This window comes from Equus quagga, chromosome 2, assembly GCF_021613505.1.
Source record: "Equus quagga isolate Etosha38 chromosome 2, UCLA_HA_Equagga_1.0, whole genome shotgun sequence".
Taxonomy (NCBI): Eukaryota; Metazoa; Chordata; class Mammalia; order Perissodactyla; family Equidae; genus Equus; species Equus quagga.
The window spans coordinates 57,130,215-57,151,936 of NC_060268.1; the positions used below are offsets into that span (position 1 = coordinate 57,130,215).

The 21,722-nt window shown below is 39.5% G+C and overlaps 1 protein-coding gene across 1 annotated transcript in view; it reads left to right on the plus strand.

Annotated features, from left to right (window-relative positions):
• The window catches only part of RAB8B (RAB8B, member RAS oncogene family), a 66,906-nt gene that overhangs the window by 36,214 nt on the left and 8,970 nt on the right, over positions 1-21,722 (plus strand). Inside the window, exons 2-4 of the mRNA XM_046653780.1 lie at positions 12,927-12,987; positions 15,796-15,856; positions 20,880-20,957. Coding sequence (XP_046509736.1) covers positions 12,927-12,987; positions 15,796-15,856; positions 20,880-20,957 — 200 coding nt within the window. The remainder of the gene's footprint in view (positions 1-12,926; positions 12,988-15,795; positions 15,857-20,879; positions 20,958-21,722) is intronic.

Here is a 21,722-nt window from a genome sequence, read left to right on the forward strand (position 1 = left end):
AATTATATCTAATTTGTTGAATGAAAGGTGGCCCAATACTACTCATTCCAAGCTCCTTTTCCCTGTTAGGGTCTGTTAACAGTGAGCTTGGGCCAAGTTCAAGGTTTCTTTCTCTCTGTTCTGCTGGCCATGCCCTCCCTCCAGCTGCTTCTAACTACACCACTGGTTTCTGAGAAATATCTGATAAGCAGTGCTTTGGCCGAGTGCTCACTCCACATCCCTCACTAGAGCCTTGCTGCCAGGGGTCTGCCAGCTCTCGTGCCTTGTGGGTTGCCTGGGACAATGCAGAGGCCTCAAGTACAGCTTTACCTTCTCCTCAGAGGTACAGGGCAGAGGCGTCCCCCTTCTCACCCCCCAGCAGGGGAGGAAGTCTTCTTCCTTCTCCTGTTGGAGTGGAAAATCAGAACTCCTTTGTTCGTTTCCTGGAGTGCCACTCCCAATAGTGACCACATTTATCTTCTTCCCATGTCCTTGGCCCAAATGGAACTCCTTTCCTCCAGGCGAGGGAGAAATATCCCTGAACCCCTGTTGAAATCAGAGTGACCAGCACTCCTTGCTACTCCAAGCCTCTGATCTGCCCTCTTACTTTCCAAACTTGATCCACTTGCTGTCATCCCATACCTGGTCAGCAAAGGCTTATAGGCCCTCTTTGTATTGAACAGGTGGGGAGCGGGTAGTGCCTGCTGTTCCCTGGACTAAGTCTTCTAAGGTGCCTTCATCTCTAAAATTTGGTTCGGTTTTTCTACTACCATGAATGAATGACTGCTACCATATGTCATTTTTCCGGATAACTAATCATTGCTTTTTAGAAATTATGAACAATTCAGGCATACAAAAGTATGCCTAGTATAAAACACTCCCGTGTCCATGTACCACCGTCAGTTTCAGAAATAATAAATTATCGAGTTGACGTCCCTGTGAACCACCCCCCTAATCCCTCTGCTTCCATTTCCCTCCAGAGGTAACAGCTATCCTGATTTTGTTGATAATCATTCTCGTGTATGTTTTTATATTTTACTTACACATGGATGTCTATATAAGTGATTTTGGTATTTTTGAGATATTTCTGCAGTTGCTCTTTTTACTTAACATTATGTTTTTAGATTCATCGTGTTGATACACATGGCTCTTGTTCACTGCTCCTAAATATTCCCTCGTGTACTGAGGTCCTCTCCTACCAGTGGACATTTCCGTTGTTGCTAGTGTTTGCTGTGACCTCCTCAGGGAGACATGGACATTCTTGTTCACATGTCTTTGAAAAGACCTGACCTTTAAATGCCAAAATTTTGTTTCACCCTCTTTTTGTATTGGTCTTTGTGAATCTGGATAAGTTGCTGCATCTCCCTGGGCCTCAGTTTTCATAGGCACAAAGGGAGAACTGGACTAAACAATCTTTAAGGTAGTTTCCAGGTCTAGAATTCTGTGATTCCTTTTATACTTGCTTCCCTACCTCCTCATAGTATAAAGTATGTATCGATTATGAGCAACTGTTTAGCATGAGAATCAATTCAGGAAAAAAAAAACCTCTGTGTGTGTGTGTGTGTATGTGTGTGTATTTAAGTTCAAAATGAAAATGGCTTTGAGTCCCTTGGGAATGTTTTACAGTTTAAATTTCCTATTTATTGACTAGATAAATATTAATGAGAAAACTTGCACTGCTTTAAAGCCATCAAAAAATTAATGTTGAGGCCTGTTTGAACAACATGGAAGCGACGGTGGAGTCTTGTGTCTGGAGCGGACACCTTGGGCGGTGTTGCCAGCTGGGTAGGCTGCATGTAGCCTGGCGGCTCATGGATTGCTCATGAGTTGGGATGACTCAGGCTGGTCATTCTGGACATGAATTATTGTATTATGTGCTGCCAGAAAACGATGCTTTCTGAAAGGCCATTGAAATATGAAGGACTTTTTGACCCTAAATGTAATGCCCTTCAGAAGCTATGGTTTTTGAGATTGTATAGTTCTTTTAAATGAAAGAAGAAAAAAAAAGTCACCCCTTACTGCCAGGATGAGCTGTGGTTCTTGTTGCTGTCGATGTGACAGGCCCCTTCTTCTTTGCAGTCCCTAATCATTTGGGGCTAGAGCGCGAGCCAGGTCTTTGGAACTGTAGGCACAGGGACTCTGCTGCAGTGAAGAACACGGCCTTAGCACAGAGGTGTCATGGGAGCCACTTAGGTTGCTTATTGTCCTTTTTTTCCTCCATATTTTCTGGTTCCTGGCTGAACACTAGATGAAATTACTTTCAAAGAAGTACTATAGTTATCAAGAAGTTTAATAACATTTATGCCAAGGTAATAGTGATAGCTGTTAGAATTTGCCCATTTTATATAGCTGTGAATATAAAATTTTATTAGTTAGATAGATTTGAGTATTATTCTAACAGGTACTATGATTGATTCAACAGCTTTTCCACTCTCTCTCCTATTTTTAGCAGCCCTGTGGATTGGGGGGAGTGTCCCAGCTTCAGGGATGCGCCTTGATTAATCTAAATTTAGGGATGGGTTTAGATTAATCCAATCTTGGTAACTGCCCACGGCAGTGATTGGTTCAGGAACTCAGCCTCAGCCCCGAGAACGTTCCCGTGGTTATAAATTCAGAAATGAGACATGAAGGAAAGGTTGCTGGAGGCTTTGGGGGAACATTTCTTCACTTTTAAGAGAGAGGCACAGAAAAATGATCTCTTTTCTTCTTGGTATTGCTGTTGTGATCAGGAACTGCTATCAGTCAGAGGACGAAATTGATACTCCCAGGAGGGCAGAGCCAAGGGAGATGCAGAGAAGTGAGCCGGAACAATTGGACTGAGCCGTCCCTGAACCCAGCTCACCACTGGGCTTGTTATATGAGTCAACAAATTACCTTAAGCTAGTTTGATTTGGGGTTTCTGTTATTTGCAGCAGAAAGCATCCTAATTGATATATTATTATTCTTATAACAAGTTATTCTTTTAATCCTGGAGTAGCCTCAGGAAGTTTTCTTTCCTTTAAATTTTAAAGTGAACATTAATCCATTGTATGTTCTACTGATGTTATTGTCAAACTAATTGTACTGTAAAGGTCTTCATTTTCTTACTGTAGTAAGATTTCTCTGCATCCTTACTATTGTTACTATAGTATACTAAGAAAACTTTCAACTTCTAAGGTTTTCTTAGCTCTCTCCACATTTAGTAGAATTTAACCTTTACTTAATTATATAAGAGTATTTAATCTTTCATTTAGTATCTACTGTATGCATGTTTCTGTGTGCAAGCTTACTGACAGAGAGAGGCTGGAGCCCTTGCTTGACGTGGGAGCAATTCAGAGCAATGTGTTAATAAGACCAGTAACACAGGATTGAATTACTGTGCAAAAGCCAGGCCTTGAGTTAGGGATGGACATGGCTAAGTGGAGAGCTGAGGAGGGAAGGAGGGAGGGGACTGCAGGGGTAGAGTGGCATCCTCAGAGAAGGCTGCTGGGTGAGGTAGCCATGCACGTCAGAGGAGAGGAGGTGTGGGGCCTACCGAGAGAAACAGAAGGCCGAGTGGACAGAGGCTCTGAGGGTTGCAGTTTTAGGAGAGCAGTCCATCCGGTGGGATAGGCTGTGTTGCCAGGCCAAGGAAGTTGGTTGGATTCACGGCTTCTTACATAGTGAGGTGACATTACTACAGGGATTGTTGAAAGTTTTTCTCACACTGGCATGCAGGGGAATTAGACCAGGGAGAGATGTTGGCATGACGTCCTGGGAAGCTATTATCATAATCCATGCGTTTAATGACAAGAGCTGTAGGATAATAGAATCTGAGTGTGCAACATCTTACATTTATATGGACTTTCAGAGTTCCCACAGCACAATCAAACACATTATCTAATTTATCTAATTAGATCCTGTCAACCTTTTTATGGATGAGGATATAGAGGTTCAGAGGAGGTAAGCAACCTCCCAAAAGTTGTTAACAGCAGAACCCGGCATTCAGTTTAGGTCTTTTGACTTCCAGGTCCAGTGCTTTTCAATAATACTATAAACAATATTTTCCATTTTTTGTGAAATTGAAGTTGTGCTAATTTGACTGTGCCCTACAGCATTTGTTTTATTGTAGGGGAGGAGGACTTCCCTTCTTCCTTTCTGGGTTCTTTGGCTGGTCTAATAATTAAATTGACATAAGACAAATGAACAGAAGAAAAGTAACAAATTTAATTTCGTATGAATGGGAACCCCAAAGATATGAGGCTCCTTGACAGTCAGACGATTCAGGCTTATATGCCGTCCTGACCTCAGAAGGGGAAACGGGTCTGGGACTTCAAAGGGAGAGGAGTACGATTCACAGGAAGATAGGAAGAGCAAATGTTTGGTAAACAAATGTGTGCCCTGCCGTGCAGATGAGTCTTTCTGATGTGAAGTTACCTCTGGTGATAGCTGTCTTCCTGGTACAGGCCCCCTATCTAAATTCTTTTAGACAGTTAAGGGAGGGGTAAAAAGCTCTTCTTGAGTCTGTTGGGCCTTGATTTTTTTCAGTTCAAAATAATCCATATGCCAGAGTGGCACATTTCTGTGGCAGCCTGCTCTGAACTCCATCGGTTCCCTCCTATGAAACGACTGTTGCCAATCTTTTTTTTTTTTTCCTGCTTTTTCTCCCCAAATCCCCCAAGTACGTAGTTGTATATTTTAGTTGTGGGTCCTTCTAGTTGTGGCATGTGGGACGCTGCCTCAACATGGCCTAATGAGCAGTGTCATGTCTGCGCCCAGGATCCAAACCTGCGAAACCCTGGGCCGCCCGAAGCGGAGCGCGCGAACTTAATCACTAAGCCACGGGGCCGGCCCCTCCCTGGAAGTTTCACATATTAAAAGCTGAGCTGGGGGCCTGCTTTGTGGCTGAGTGGTTAAATTTGCGCACTCTGCTTGGGTGGCCCGGGTTTTGCTGATTTGAATCCTGGGTGTGGACCTAGCACCGCTCATCAAGTCATGCTGAGGCGGCATCCCACATACCACAACCAGAAGGACCTACAACTAGAATATACAACTATGTACTGGGGGGCTTTGGGGAGAAGAAGAAGAAGAAAAAAAGAAAAGATTGGCAACAGATGTTAGCTCAGGTGCCAATCTTAAAAAAAATAAAAGCTGGGCTGGTGGCTGCGGAGAGAAGAATTGGGTTGGTAACTGAGTGGTACATGGCTCCATATCTATTGAATCAGTCTGTTAGTCCTGAGAATAGATCAGTTCAATTAAACAGTTGTGACTCATTCAGGAGGCAGTGATGCAGGCAGGCTCCCAAACTTAGGCCTGTATTGTATAAGCAATCAGGTATTTAATGAGAGGCATTTCTATGGAAACAAAAGGAAAACAATGGTTAATGTTTGGAGCAGACTATAATTCTAGTTTCTAAGTTCTGAAGGCAGCCAGTTAAGATTTCTGGATGTCAGGCCTGAAGCATCTTCAGATGGGATGAGGGCAGGCAGTGATAATCTGACAGATTTTCCTGGTTTTGCAGTTTGAATGTCTCTGGTGATCTTTCTGAGTGGCCACATAGCAACAGGCAGGAAAATTGTCTATATATGAGCTATTGTGCTGATTTCTCTGAAGAAATCAAGTTGTACAACTTTAGCTTGCATGGCTTCGGAAAAAGGGCAGTTTAATTCTCAGTGATTCCAGTTCAGGGTGGGAGAAAAATTGGAAACATTAGTTTGAACATTTGTAGCCAGATAGTTGAGGAAACTAGAAGAATTCAGAATCCAGTCCTGTTTACAGGTAAAAAAATCTAAACCTCAAAGACGATTAATAGCCCTAAAATGTACTATCTACAAAAGTAGAAACAGTTTTTCTCTCTAAAATAACCCCATTTCTATCAGAAATGATCAAAGAAAGACTAATTTCTTTGCACAACAAAGTCTCGATAAATTTGGCTTGATTCTTTACATAAGTGCAGCTAGAAGAATGATTGATCATAATATAGGCTCTTTTAAATCTGCTTTACTGGAATTTTTCATCAGGAATCTCAGATTGTACTTTTAAAAGCCTTGTGTCCAGGAAGCCAAGCCAAGGACTTGCTATCAGACTTTGCCAGTGATATGTATAGATTTGGGTGAATTCCTCTCTTCTCAAGGTCCCCCAAATATCCTGAATTTCCTGGGCCAGCCAGGAAGTGACTTTCCTTACTCACCTGGTAAAGCTGCTTGAAACTCTGTAAGCAAGGTACCAGGCCAATTTTTCCAAGGGGCATCATTGGTTCCATAAAGTCAACCTTAGTTCTTTAAAGCTGTCTGGTGATATCTGAGTCTGTGCATGTCTGTCTCAACTATGACATTCCAGTCAAAGCCTTGGTAATACAACCAATGTTTCCAATTCTGTCCTGCTACAAGGAGAACATGTTCTTATTGAACTTGTGCAAATAATTATATTGCCATGAAAATATAAGAATACTCACTGAGAGTTTCCAAATTCTGGAGGGATCAGGTAGGGAGAAAAAGTAATTGTTTCATCTTTGCTCACAAAGGTATACTTTACCAAATTGCTGTAAGTTGTAGCTAGCTTAAGAGAAAAAGTCTCCTTAAATCTGGCAAAAAAATGGTGAAAGAACTAGCAATATTTCAAAAAAAGTCATAAAAATTATAATCATCCTCATCAGTTCATTTAGTCTCAAGTAATTAATTCTTGGTGATCTTGATCTTTTGTTACCAGTTTTATGAAGCCGTTAGGGTTTTTTTTCATTAGAGTTCTATATTTCTCACCCAGTTCAGTGGTATGATCTGAAAGTTATCAGAAACCTGTATTTGATAGAGTCTTTTCCATTAATCTCTTTGAGGATAAAGCACTCTTGCAGGAACACTTTTGCAAAAGCATATGAGTTACAATAAGAACTGTGTGTAGATGACAGAAAACTTAAAAATGGCAATGGTTAAAGATCAGATGAGTGTTCATTATAATGCAATTGACAAGGAAATTTGGTTATTTCTGTGACATACAGCATTTTAAGATGATAACTGAAATTATGACTGTTAACATTATATATCAGATTTTTAAGAATTTCATATAATTTCTGGAACACTTGTATTAGTTACATTCACTCATACAGTATAATTTATTTTACAATGCTTCCTCTGTAATTTAACATACAAAATAAGCCTGATTAGTTTAATATCTCTCTTTTATAAGGAGAGAGAACAAATCTTTTGAGATGTTCCGGGAGCTCTGTGGAAAGTCCCAAAGTTATTTCAAGGTCAAAAAAACTTCATTTAGAATTTGATTTGGGGAAGTTTGTCAAAAATATCAAAAGGTTTTAAAACACTTGGTCAAATAGGATCATAGGTCAATGTGAAAAAAATACCTAGTTATCCATTTAACCATAGTGACAACTAAAGACTTCACAGGCAGAGTTAATACAGAAAGTTAATAGTTGTAAAAAAAGAAAAGCTTAACTCTTTTCATAGGGAAGACTCAGCTTTCTTAAGTAATCGAAAGACCTGATTAAGACAACACAGGAAATTATTTTGACAAGACACAAAATCTTTTCTTTCTAGTCAGATAACTTAAAAAGTAAAGAAAAATCTTCATAATCTCTTTCAAGAAGCAGACCAGTAGTCCAAGAAAACTTTGTTCTGTTATCAAATGAAAGAAAATTGTTCAGTGTTACCTAAGTACACTATTGATATTAAATCTTATTTTTAAACCCTTATAATATCAGTTCAGTTCTTATGCAAGTTGACTAACTATACAAGGTAAAATTTTCTTTCTCTTTTTCTCTCTTCCCAACTTTTTATTTAATTCATCCTTTATTTCTCCCTTTCCCATTTTGACATAGGCAGTTTTACTTTAGGACAAATTTACTTTCTTTTCCCTTACAAAAACCCGATATATGTAATGTCCATACCTCATACCTTTTCTTAGCCAAAATATATCCTGCTTTCCCTTGTATACAGAGTTGTTTCCCTTGTTTCCCATATTATTTCTGGTAGCTTTAATTACATATATTAGAATTTCTAACCCTTAAAAGCCTTCATTTTTAGTGAAAATAAAGAAGTAGACAGTTACAAACTCTCTTTTACATTATCATTCTGTGGCTTGGCAAATTTATAAATACATTTTATAATTTCCAGAAACATATATGCTTCGTCCTAGTACAATTTCTTTCAATAAGACATGTTTTCTAATAGATCCAAATTTCTTTAGTTCCTCTGTAATAAGAGGTCAAAAGTAGGTAAACTTAGACTTGTTTAGCAATTAATGTTTCAGTATTTTATCTTATTTGGAAGTGATCTAGACATCCAGTAAATTTTCTGTCATTTCATTTAACTTAGCAAAATTCTAAGGGTGGAAGTTACCAAAGATTTGAGAAACAATTTTTATGTGGAAATACCCTAACATATAATTATTGCTGAAAAGTTCACCTAAAAACTTTTATCTGACTTACATCTGTCTAAATCGTTTACCCTCAACAATTATGTTTAGACTACTCACAAAAACCTCACATGATATTGAAGTCACCCATCATTCTAAGCTACTTTTCTTGCTGACAAATTTTGTAGCAGAGATAACATGATTTTGTTTGACTTTTAGTAAACATAGGTAGGATAAAAGTATTATACTTAATACAGATAACTAAAGATATGCTTGTTTTAATTAAGCCCACAAACTTAAACTAGCTTTTATTTACTGAAAATTATCCTAGATCATGTGGACTTGAAAAACATTCGGGTTAGTTTCTATTATATTGAGATTTGGAAATAATTCATAAACACTTAATTTTAAGCCAATTAAATAGAGCTTTCATACAAATTAATTTTGGCTGTGCTATCCGGAGGTGTTAAAGTACCTTATCTATAACTTACACGTATAGACATACATAAACATACAGACAGTCACAAAGAGACCCTATAACTTCTGTTGTAAAATTTTAGCCATCAGTCAGGCACAACAGTATAAAACTCACTAGTTTATAAATAACAATTGGAATAAATTAAGTTTACTTGCTTGGATGGCTAAAGCTTTTTACTATTTGTGGAGAAGACTTCTAAGGTTTGTATTTGCCCTGACAAGTAATCTTATGGAGGCTGTGGCAAGGGAGACTTTATGGCAGTTTGTATTTTAAAAAGGCAGACCCCCCACTCTCCAGCCGCCCCTTGACTTTTTTTCTTCAGTCTCAAGCAAGTTTTAGTTACCTCCTGGGGTGTTTACATTTCAAAGACATGGTAAGATTCACGTCTTCAAAGGACAAGAGAAAGAATGCAAGTTTTCTCTCAGGAGTTGTGGGTGTAGTTTTCTATTGTCAGAAGTCTAGGGTAATTACTATTTAAATGTTTCCTTCTTTCTGAGTGCACAGTTTAACCTTAGACTAACTCACCTTAGAGGGGAAAGCCTGTTAATGTTTCCGTTAGTACCTGAATATCAGCATCCCACCTGAGCCATTTCCTGGTCATTTGCAGGAGGGCTTGGGGGAATTTCTGGCTGTCTGTTTCTTCTGGTGGGGTGGGTTTGTGAATGGCCATTAATCTTTTAATTCCTCTTTAAATTTGATAGGATCTTCTGAAAGTGGAGGTTAAAGGGCTTCATAATTTAGAAGATCTCCTGTTGTCCAGAGGACATGAATTCGTTGAGTAAGGGTCCAGGATATATCCACAAAGGACATTGCATAGAAAGGCCTGAAGCTGGCAGCTCTGATTGTAGAGTGCAGCAAAACGAGCCTTATTGTCCATCCCAGGTGCTTCTACTAAATTTACTTCCTGGCTTTTAGCATTTACATGAGTAACATGTATTCCCTGGGTGTAGAGATTAGGCTGGAGTGCTCTCTGTAAATCTTGTAGGGAAAGGGAAGCTGAAACAGGCAGCTGGTGTTTAAGGGATTTTCTGGGGAACATGGAGAAGTGTTGGGAATTTAAGAGAATTTGCTCATGCGACGGGCTGAATTTTGAGAGGGGGAGTTTAGACCAGGGGCCCAGAAATCCGAAAGATCTTCTGGAGGGTCAGGAAATTGGGGATAAAGTGATATGGGTGGAGGGTAGGAATAAGAGGGTGGAGAAGGAATTTACATTAGATGTGGATTTTAATTTTTGTTCTAATTTCTGTTCTTCTGTCATATTGAGTCCCTAAGGCTAGCCATTATATTCTTTTGTATACACTTTTCAACTTGGTCTTTCCATAGGTATCGATAAGACAATTGTTTAGGATGAGAGCTCTCAAAAAAATTTTTTTTTCTCTTTTAAATATAGCCAATTCAAAGGATCCATCTTCTGGCCATTGACAAGTAGGATCTTATATTAATCTCAATAGCAATGCAAACCAAGGAAACAAGAGGCATCCCATAAGTGAGTGAAAAGTTGGAGCCCTCACAAGATCCAGAAAGTTCACTTCCAAAGATAACCAAAAGGAAGACTTAGACACACATCTAGCTACAGGTGGGGTGCAACCCACATTTCTGTCCAGCCATACTTTACAACAGAGACAAAGGAAACAGTGACCATCTCTGCAAGGAAAGAGGTCAATAGAAAACAAGACTACTCATAGCAAATTTTTACAAAAGTCACTATGCCCAAGAAACAAGTTAACCCAAATATTCTCTCCTGCCAACCTAAATTTAGAAAAAGAAAGGGAAACTCTTGCTTCCAACAGACCCTGCAGGCAGAGATCCAGAAGACTGATGTGGTAAGAATTCTTACCTTCTGCCATGCTTGTCAGAGGTCCCAGGATCTCTTCACTGCAGTAGCCTCTGAACGAGTAGGGTCCAGCCAGGGAGGAGCCCCATGTTGGGCACCAAAACTGTAGGGGAGGAAAACTTTTCTCTTCTTTCCTTTTAGGTTCTTTGGCTGTTCTAATAATTAAATTGACACAAGACATTAACAGGAGAAAAATAACAAATTTTATTTCATACATATAGGAACCCCAAAGATATAAGGTTCCTTGACAGTCAGGCAATTGAAGCTTATGTGCCATCCCAAGCTAAGAAAGAGGTAGGGGTCTGGGACTTCAAAGAGGGAGGAAGATAATTAATTCACCGGAAGATAGGAAAAGCAAATGTTTGGTAAACAAATGTGTGCCATGCCACGCAGATAAGTCTTTGTGATATGAAAAGTTATCTCTGATAATAGCTGTCTTCCTGGTACAGGCCCCCTATCTAAATTCTTTTAGACAGTTAAGGGAGGGGTAAAAAGCTCTTCTTGAGTCTGTTGGGCATTGATTTTCTTCAGCTCAAAATAATCCACATGCCAGAATGGCATTCTAGGGCAGCCTGCTCTGATGCCCATTCCTATCGGCTGGCTCCTGACAGCAGCATAAAGAAAAGCTAAATACAAGTTCACAACTCTTATAAACATTGAAATCCTGTGAATGGTGAAGAGGTGGTTAAGTATCACAGATAATGGTAGGACTTTCTCAAATAACAGAAAGGTAATCCTTCTAACAAATACGAAAAACAAAAGGCTGGGTCAGTAGAAAGTTTCCTGAATATTTTAAATGAATGGAGAGTAACTGAGACTTTAAGGGAACCTCAAAATGGCTTTGTTGAATGAAGGTGGAAAAGTTGCCCATGACTCCCAAATACAGGAAAAAACAACTTTGAAAGAACAGGAGTTATCATCTTCATAAACCAGAATAAGGAAAGTAGTCATTTGGACAGGCATTTTGATATACGTCATCTCTTATTTGAAACGTGAATGAACTATTAGATGATGGAATGTTGAACATCGATCTTCCAATTGAGCGAGTTATTTTCCAGATAATACAGTAGACAGTTTGAAAGTCATGATTTTTTTTTCTTTTTTACTGTGGTAAAAAACATAAAATTTACCATCTTAACCATTTTTAAGTATCCTATTCAATAATGTTAAGCTTATCCACATTGTGGTAAACTGAATCTCCAAAACCTTCTCATCTTGCAAATCTGAAACTCTATACCCATTAAACAACTCTCCTTTTCCCCCTCCTGCCACCCCTGGTAACCACCATTCTATTAGCTGTTTCTATGAATTTGGAAAATTGTGAATTTTTTAAAATGTTAATATCAAGAAACATTTATTGGGGCTGGCCCGGTGGCATAGTGGTTAACTTTGGATCCTCTGCTTTGGCGGCGTAGGGTTCACAAGTTCAGGTCCGAGGCGCAGACCTAGCACCACTTGTCAAGACATGCTGTAGCTGTATCCCACATAAAATAAAGGAAGATTGACAAAGATGTTAGCTCAGGGCCAATCTTCCTCACACACACACACACACAAAAAAATCAGTGTATATTAAGTCTTAAATGAGTAATGGCCACAGTAAATTCTTTGTGATGCTAACAATATATTCATGCTGTGTTGCTAAGTTTTGCCTCTGCCACTGTAGACCCTGCAATGCTGAGGTACCTTAGAGGAGGAAATGTGAGCCAGATAACCTGGGGATAGTGAATATCATATTGTATTTGTTAACAGTACATGGTTATTAGTGAGGGGAAAGAATGATTGAGAAGCTGTTCTGCTGGATTAGCTGTGGTGTGATTGTTGTCTGTTTCAAGATTACAAATAGGCCTTAAATTGGCAGGGTTTTTTTTTTTTTTCCGTTAGTCAGTTGCAAATTCTAAAGAAACAAATGGAATGACATGAAGGAAGACATTGTAAAGAGGTCCCACGGCCTTCTTTAGGGAAGGATGGGGCGTGAGGAGTAGGAAGCATTTCTTATATGTATTTCAAGAAGTAGAAAATATGGTGTGTTCTTAGTCTATCTAAGTTATATAACTTTGAGGGATATGATCCATTTGTGTCAAAATAATGAGGCATATAATACGTTGCATTTAACATGTGTGGGAATTCTTTACAGAGTAATTAGCATTCCTTTCTTCAGCCTGTATTCAGAGGAAACATACCATTCACACCCTCTCTGTGTTCACATTTTCCAGTGCGTTGGAGAGCTTTTTTTCAATAGAAACCTTTGTCCTTTTCCTAATAAGACTTGGATTCTATTTGAAGAAATTTAACTTGTCTTTCTTTTTCTTGCAGGAATTGATTTTAAAATCAGAACGATAGAACTAGATGGAAAGAAAATTAAGCTTCAGATATGGTAAGTAAAAAATATATATATACACACAGAGTTCCTACCTTAATCAGAACTTGAAAGTAGGAATTAAAATGTGAATTGTGATGTTAGAGGTATCCTGTGATAGTTAAAACATTTTTTCTTTATCAGAACCAAGGCGAAATGGGTAAGTATTCAGTTATCTGCACCAAGAGTGGGAAGGTAAGGAATGATACCACTAACTCTTAGAGCCAGAAGAGATCTGAGAACTCATTCTTCCAAAATGCTAATTTTAGCAGGGAGGAAACTAAATTCAAAGAGTGTAAATTACTTTTTCATTGTAGCTGTGAAATCAGATAAGGCAAAGCAGTCAGGTGGTAGGAGCCCTGAACAGGAAGTACAGATGTAGGGTCTAGCCTTGATTCCTCTGAATTGAGGACTTGGGGCCAGTTGCTTCCCTTCTTAGGACCTGCTTTTTCTCACTTGTAAATTGACCGGTTAGACTGACGACATCTGAGTTCCCCTCCAGCTCTGATATTTTGTAATTTATTTGCATATGTCTTCTCATTAAATAAAACAATGAGGAACACTGGATTGGGAAATAAGAGAGAAAAAAGTCATGCCTCTCATCTCTCATGTTGCAATCCGCAAGGCAAAGATCTCCTTCTGAGCATCCGACTCTGGTTAATTTCTGAAGAATTTATCCAGCTACGGTGAATAAATGTAGTTCTTCCAGATTGCCAGGTTGAATGTTTTTGGTTTGAACTCAGAAGCTCTTCTTAGGTTTTTTTTAACCTCCTATAAGCTGGTTTAATTTCTTTTTGGAATAGGCCCTTCTATATAGAGGGAGCCATATACAGCTATTTAGATGGGAGCCTTGAGGAAGGTTTTTGATGATGGTTACTTATGTAATGTGTGATGATGACAGCAGTAGACAAAGCTTGGAAATTTAAAATAGCATAGACTAAGAGGGAGGCAGGACAAAATTATAAAGTAATATATTAATGAGCTTTTTCCTTAGGCTGTTTTTCTCCTTTGACTCTCAGAACTGGGAGAGAACTAGAACATTACATTGAAATCCCCTGGTCCTTCTTTTACAGAGGAGAAAACTAGGACTTAGAGTGGTTAAGTTCATCTGACAGCATATGTCTGCCTTAGTGATACAGCTGGGGCAACCGCCAAATCTCCTGGAACGTCATGTCAGCTTTATATATTAGCCTAGGGTAGTGGTTCCCAGTGTACTTCATTGGAAAACATTGTGAACAGTACCATAGGCTGCCCTTTTCATCTATTGGTATATAGTAAGAAGCCAAATATAAAGCTATCAAAAAATTTTTTTAAGAGGGAAGCAAAGAGAATTTTTGACTCTGTGCTGTATAGTCCTGATCATAGCAATAAGGAGTGTTCTAGGAGCCTGTGGATGATCAGCTAATTAGAACTTAATATAGATGGCCATAACATCACGGCACTATTTCTCAATACTGTCAGCAGCAAAATAGTCTTCATTCAATCTTCATGACCTGTGAGGTTTCTCTTCCTTCCTTGCTGCAAAGCTGGTTCTAAATCAAGCAGTATGTTAGAATCAAGAAAATATGGTTAGTCTGCTCCAAGGTACTTGGCTTCTGTTTTCCCCATGATTTGTTTGGTGTGTACCAAAGAAGTGCCCCGTGTCTCTAATCCTGATCAGTGAAAAGAATGGCAGGATAAGATGACTGTGGTGTGAGGCCTGGCCCTGCACTAAACTGCCAAGACCTAGGATGCTTGAATTTCATTCAAGGAGATGAGCTGTCTAAGGGCAGAGCTGGGACCACAGCCCACCTGAGCCTATTTCCTCTTCTGCAGAACAAGGGTGATGGTAATGTCACCACAGTGGGCTATGGTGGGCATCATGTGAGCACCATGTGAAAGTATTTTCTAAGGTATATATAAAGGTTAAGGTATTTATTAATGTTTTTAATTTACCATGTTTCCCTTGGGCCTTCATCTCTTGTTTGGGTTTGATATGCATTCGATTTCTAGTATATTTCCACACATGCCTCTTTCTCCCCAGCAATTAAATTGTCTGTACAGTGTAGCACAGGGAGTGAATTAGTTCTGGCTGTAAGTAACAAATTTAGGAATATTGATTTTCCCAGATAGCAAGGAAGTTTGAATTCCTTTATAGGGATTCCTTCAATAAATGTAATTAGAAACTTTTGTATTTTTCAGAATATATTTTAATGGTATGCCATCAGCTAAAAAGCAAGAATGTATGAAAGTTGATGTAATTTTGAGGTGTTGTCCATATTTTGAAGTCTTTGGAAACATTGTCAAGAATTATGTATTGAACTCCAGGCTCCCATTTAATCATGGGCTCCATAGCAAAGAGGTTGAAGAGATCGTTTTAGTGTGCTCCGCTGAGCGGAATTTACCCAGTAGTCAGTCCAGCCCAATTGCTTGCTTTGTACAGAAATCAGACTTTCAATCAAGAAAGCAAAATGCCTTAATCATTAGGCATTTATAAAGAGGATTATAACTCTAGGAGTCCAAGAATTATTCTCGATTCTCTCCCACATGTGTTTGACTATATAACATGCCGCTTCCCAGAGGGCCATGCATTTTCCTGTTGTGTTGTTATCATCAAGGTCCAAGGTTTTTACCCAAGTCATTATGAGCTCCTGACAGGCTCCATGGCTACCACCGCCTCCGGCTCACAGATGCATAGCAGTCTCCCTTTGTGTCTCATTCCCCTTTCCCATGAAACCACTGCATTTGTGAGCAGATCAGAATTATATCTCCTACAGCCTGGAGTCTCTCCTCAGTGATGCTGCTGATGACTTTTAAAACCACTCTCTCCTTTGTTTCAAATTTTAGGGACACAGCGGGTCAGGAAAGATTTCGAACCATCACAACAGCGTACTATAGAGGAGCCATGGTGAGTGTGTTTTAGGGGTTTGTAACTCTTCAGGTGAAAGTAAAACATGAATATTCATTTGTCAAGTTTATAGGATGCAAGCTGGAGTCTAGTACAATGGGGAAAATGGATTTTTTGATATGAAAACAAGACATTTAAAGGGTTTTTCATGTTTTGTGTTTAGTAATTGTGTGGTTTGCCATTGGTCTTCATAATATGAATCAGGTAATTAGCTTGTAGATGTTTCCGAATTCTTCCACACGTTCTGAGGTGATTGCATAGTTTTGTGATCTTTCCTTTTATTAATACTTTCTGTAATTCTTAGGAAACTTCAAATTCTGTGACTGAGTATTCATTTCTTGCACCCTCTCATCATTCAGCCCTGCCACCATCATCCCTTATTTCTCACCAGGTCCACAACATCTACTGCTTATGGCTCATCTCTCTGGATTCTCCTCCAGCAGCATTCTGCCAGCTGGCCAGGAAGTAGCTGAATGATCTGTGATTCTTTGAGGCTTATAATCTGGTGAATCTGGACTACCAAATCCTTCTTTACTACATCCTAGCCTCATCCTTGTTATCATAACTTCATCACTTGGATATTTTCCATCCTAAGATGCTTCATCTATACAACGTGTTTATATTGCTTGTTGCCTTGGGGCAGATTCTGTGTGGTGCTGAGAGTACAGTGGTAAATAAGGCAGCTTAGAAGCAGAGCTGTACTGAACCATGCCTAGAATGACAGGCCCAGACCAGGGCTTTATCTCTGGCTTTTAGGCCTAAGCCAGGCACATGTTGGAGCTATGAATTATGATGAAACCCAAGGTGTCAGAGAGTCTTTGAAGTCTGAGTAGTTGAGATCATGAAGCTCAACCCCGTAGATTCTGGAGTACCAGCTGCCATCATACACAGTTCATCATACTCAGCTCACAAAAATCTGTTGTGCTCCTGGGAGTGGTGTCAGGGTGACAGAGCTGAAGGGATGATAGCTGTCCCCTTGCCTCCAGGAAGATGTAATCTGAACCCACAGATCCGTTCGTTATCATGCTGCTCTCTCTTCCTTCTCCACTGCCTCTCACCCTCATTATCTGAGTACCAGTAATTCATTCCCACAAAAAGATTAGGGATTCCCATTTGAAGCTGTATCACCTTTGCACTATACATCACTAAGCAGTTTATATGTATGTGCTCTCCACACTTCACCCTTTAATACTTTTAAGATTGTGAAAGGCCATCATTTCAGAAAGACAGTTGTGAGCTGTTCTCTATTTTGCTTAGATTGGAATCAAAGGGAAGGGACTTATCTTGTGTGCCGGGAAGAAGTTTGTTGTTTCTTTCCTCCAGGAACGATTTTAGGCATAAATAAGAACATCTTAACAGAGATGATTTGGAATAGTTTACAGGTAATTTTGATGAGAGGCATCTTAGAAACACAGCCTTTTCTATTGAGCAGTTTTTTTATTTTCTAGGAGCGGTATCTTGGCACCACTTTCATGCTCATTTTCACTAGAGAGTGGACAGAAGCACTCAGAATGTAGAGGAAATGTTTCTCTTGAATAACTAGCTCTAGTTCATGGTATGAGGAAAGAGGTCATTGAAATGTGTTATTTAATTTAGGTGTGAGGATCATCCGTCGTTCCCATTTATCTGCTGCCTAGTCTTTCTTCATATGATTTCAAATAATTAGAAATTGTTGCTATTCTAAGATAGAATTGTCTTTTCCATTTTGAAGGTAGGGGTTTTTGTCCCTGTTTTTTTTTCTGCTGTAATGCCAGTGTCTGACCCGTAGTAGATGCTCAATAAATACTTGCTGAAGGGGTATTGATCTTAGGTAGATCTTCAGGAAATCCTGCTCTCCTCGAGCCTTGGCTCTCTCAGCTCATCTGTTCCAGTGGGATGTGAGCCCCTCACGTTCTCGTTGGAGCCCTCATGTTCTCTTTGGATCATGTTCTCATTTTCAGCAAGTGGTGGTTCTGGCAGGTTTAGTTTGGTTGGTTGAGGTATGCAGCATGTTGATAAGCACTGTACTGGACCTGCTACCACGGTGGAGTCCTTTGGTCTGTTTCAGACTATGCAGCAACACTCATAGTCATAGCTGTAACCCTGATGGACAGTCAGGCATTTGGGACAAAAAAGGACCATATCCTTACATTATCAACATCTCTCATAGACCAATACTATCTTGTGAATTCTAAGGAAGCTGTTCTTATTATAGGTATATACCACATGTATAATGTTTTAACTGATAGGAACATAGGAAGTAGTTGAAGGGTTTCTGCTATTGAAACCAAAGATAGAAATTAGTAATAGCTGCCATTTATTGAGTCTAAGCTGTGTCCTGGGTTCTAGGTGAAGTCCTTGGGTTCAGTAGATCCTCAAAAGAACCCAATGTGGAAGATATGCTGTCCTCATTTTGCAAATGAGGAAGTGGAGACTGAGAGGGATAAAATAACATCTCCAGGATCTCCCAGGTGGTACATGGTCGCGTGTGGGCTTGACGCCTCTGACTCCACAGCCTGTGCCCTCAACCGCTACAGAGTTCATACTTCCTGTGCTAACCACCCAGCGTGCCACTTGACACACATGAGGCAATAAAGATCAAGGTTGTGGGTTTGGCCCAAAGGTTATAGAGCTCTGGTAGTTATTTGGTTAATTTTAATATTGTAGGCAGCTAAACTCTTTGAGTCAGGAATTATTCAGACTCCACTTTGGTATTTTTTTTATTGTGATAAAATATACATAACATAAAATTTATAATTTTAAGTGTACAGTTCTCTACTTTGATTTTTTAAAAATAAAATTATTTGCATTGACACTTGTAAAATCTCCTTTACAGTGTAGCCCAAGTGAAACATTTCATTTGAGGCCAGCAGGAGGGCGGATAGAGGAGAATATTGTTTGTTATTTAAACCATACTGTATATTTTTCTGGTTGTCAAAAGTTTACATGTAGTGTAGAAAACTTAGAAAATCCCAAGAAATCATCCAAAATCCCACCACCCTGAGAGAAAGCTTCTGTTAACATTCTGTGTATTTCCTGGATTCTTTTCTCTATGTGCACATGTGGTTTTTATATGATTTATATTTATTTACAAAGTTGGAGATCAGACCCTGAAGGACTTTGTTTACCATGCTAAGAAATTGTAATTCAATTATGAGTGTAATGGAGAGGTACTGAAGGATTTTAAGCAATGAAATGATAACTCTGGTGCCCTTATGGAGAGTGGATTAGAGGAGGTTGAGAATGAAAGCAGGGGGACTATGATAGTAATCTAGGGAGAGGCTAATTGATGAGAGTGGGAATAAGGCGATGTGTGTGTATCGGGGTGTCAGCTTCCGGAAATATTGAGGTTGCTGGGTCTACGGGGCTTACTTAGTAGCTGCCTGCCTGTGGAGGAGATTGCTACCAGGGGTCTGCTTGGGCTGGCTGGCTGGGTTGGATTGTTCTTCATCAAAATGAGAGTACAAGCAGGAATGGCAGATTTGGAGGGGATAAAGACAGCCTCATGTTTTACTTAGTTGAGTTTTCAGTGACCACAGGGGACAGCTAGGAGCTGATGTCCTATCGGTGGTCTCCAAGGCACAGCTGACCCTAAGTATCTCTTCAGTGTCATCTTGTGACCTTCTCACATTAAATTTGTGCATTTCTGCTGGGCTGACTTTGTTATACTCAATCTGGTGGGTTCTGAGTCTTCCTAGTCAGGAGGATATCTAAAACGTCTCTGCTGTGTGCCTGGCACTGTGGGCTTCCCCTCTTCACCCCAGTCTCAACCCCTTTGCCCAGTTCAAGTCTACTCAGACCTCAGGCCCTGGCTGTAATGTCGTTTTCTCAGAGAAGCCTTCCCTCACCACCTGAGCCCCACAACCAGATTAAGTTAGCCTTTGTTCTCAGAGCTCCCCAGGCTTCTTCACAGCAATTGTCAAAATTATAAGTAATTGTGTAATTATTGGCTCATTGTCTGTTTTCTTTGCCAGCCATCCGTGAGAGGAAGGAGCCTTGTCTATCTTGTTTCCTGCCAGTAGCACTTAGTATAGTATCAGCCACATAGAGGGTGCTCACTCATTACTTGTTGAATGGATGGACACATGGGTGGATCTAGCACTTAGTATGGAAGTGTGGACTGGGGATATAGATTTTGGGATAGTTAGATACAGGTGTTAGTTGGAACATTTTGAAGATAACTCTTTAGAAATACCTGACATGGGGTCTTTAAAAATATGAGGATAGTGCCTTTTGTCAAACCTGTATAACAAACACATTATATTTTAAGTGTCTGTGATTTACTTACATTGTTAATGACATTTTGATCATTTTTCTTATAAAAAGAAGTAACTTTAAAGAAGTATGGTTACAATCTTAGTAGAGGAGTAAGGGACAAGACAATTTCTACTTGGAATAAATAAGTGCACGACAGAAGTCGTTGCCTCTCACTTTCCATGGTATGTCTGTTTTAACTTAAACACTCTTTCCGCTCCGGTTGGTGTCGATTCTTATCATGTGAAGTCAGGCAGAGAGGGAGTATCACCTTTACCATAATCACTCATTGATAAAGGTTAACAGTGAAAATGTTAACAGAGTATTTATTTGCATGGTGAGACAATGGAAGAATTTATTTATTTTTGCTTCTCTGTACTTTTAGAATTTATTATTAGGGGCTGGCTCTGTGGCCGAGTGGTTAAGTTTGTGCACTCTGTTTTGGCGGCCCAGGGTTTCGCCGGTTCGGAATCCTGGGCATGGACGCGGCACCACTCAACAAGCCACGCTGAGGTGGCATCCCACATATCACAACTAGAAGGACCCACAACTAAAAAAATATACAACTATATACTGGGGAGGGGGTGTTGGGGAGAAAAAGCAGGAAAAAAAAGATTGGCAACAATTGTTAGCTCAGGTGCCAATCTTAAAAAAAAACTTATTATTCCTTTTATAAAGACAAAAACAAAGGACAAACAAAAGGTTTCTGGAGAGGAGGAATACATTGACATTACATTCTATAACTTTAAATATATAAAGTACTAAATTAAGATCTTTTTTTCTCCTATAGGGAATTATGCTGGTCTATGACATCACAAATGAAAAGTCCTTTGACAATATTAAAAATTGGATAAGAAACATTGAAGAGGTATGTATGGAAAGAGAACGATGATTCCGGAGATCATCAAGTTGCTACTGAAATGATGATCCCTGCTGGGTGCTTGTAAAGGGCTCCTCCTGTCTCTAAGAGGCAGCTGAGCTGCTAAGAAGTAGGGCATGATCAGGTCAGGCCCTCTTGCTGTGAGGAGCGACATGGAGGGCGGGCCAGTCTGACCACTCTGCTGAACTGGTGGGTGCAGAAGAGGAGCAGTTTCACAGAATTTTAAACTTGTGCCGGGTCTTGAAAATAATTTAATCCAAGTCCCCATTTTACATATGAGAAAACTGAGGTCAGAAAGAAGTGACTTGTCTGTGCTTGTCTAGCCTTCAAAAAGGAGAGCCAGGATTAGAACATCTGATTCCCAGGTTCTGTCTGTTGCATCACGCTGTTTGGCAAAAATACACCTTTATTCCAGCAACTTGTCATTTTGCCCTTCTAACATTTTCTCCATCTTAGATATTTGAAATCTGGTTTAATTCCACATTGATTGGTATTAAGTTTTTTTTTTAAGTCTTCGACATTTCAGAAAGAAATCTGACTCTGAAATGGTTTTGTACACGTTTATATTAATCTACATGAATTTATTTTTAAGTATTTCAGAATCCAGAATACCTCTTTCAAATTGGCTTACCAGAGTTTTGTTTTCTTCTTTGACCCAAACTAATATTTGGAAGTTTTGTTGTTAGATAACAATAAGTTTTATTTCTGTTTGTTCACGTGCAAAAGAAACCATGAAAATGATGGCATGCCTTC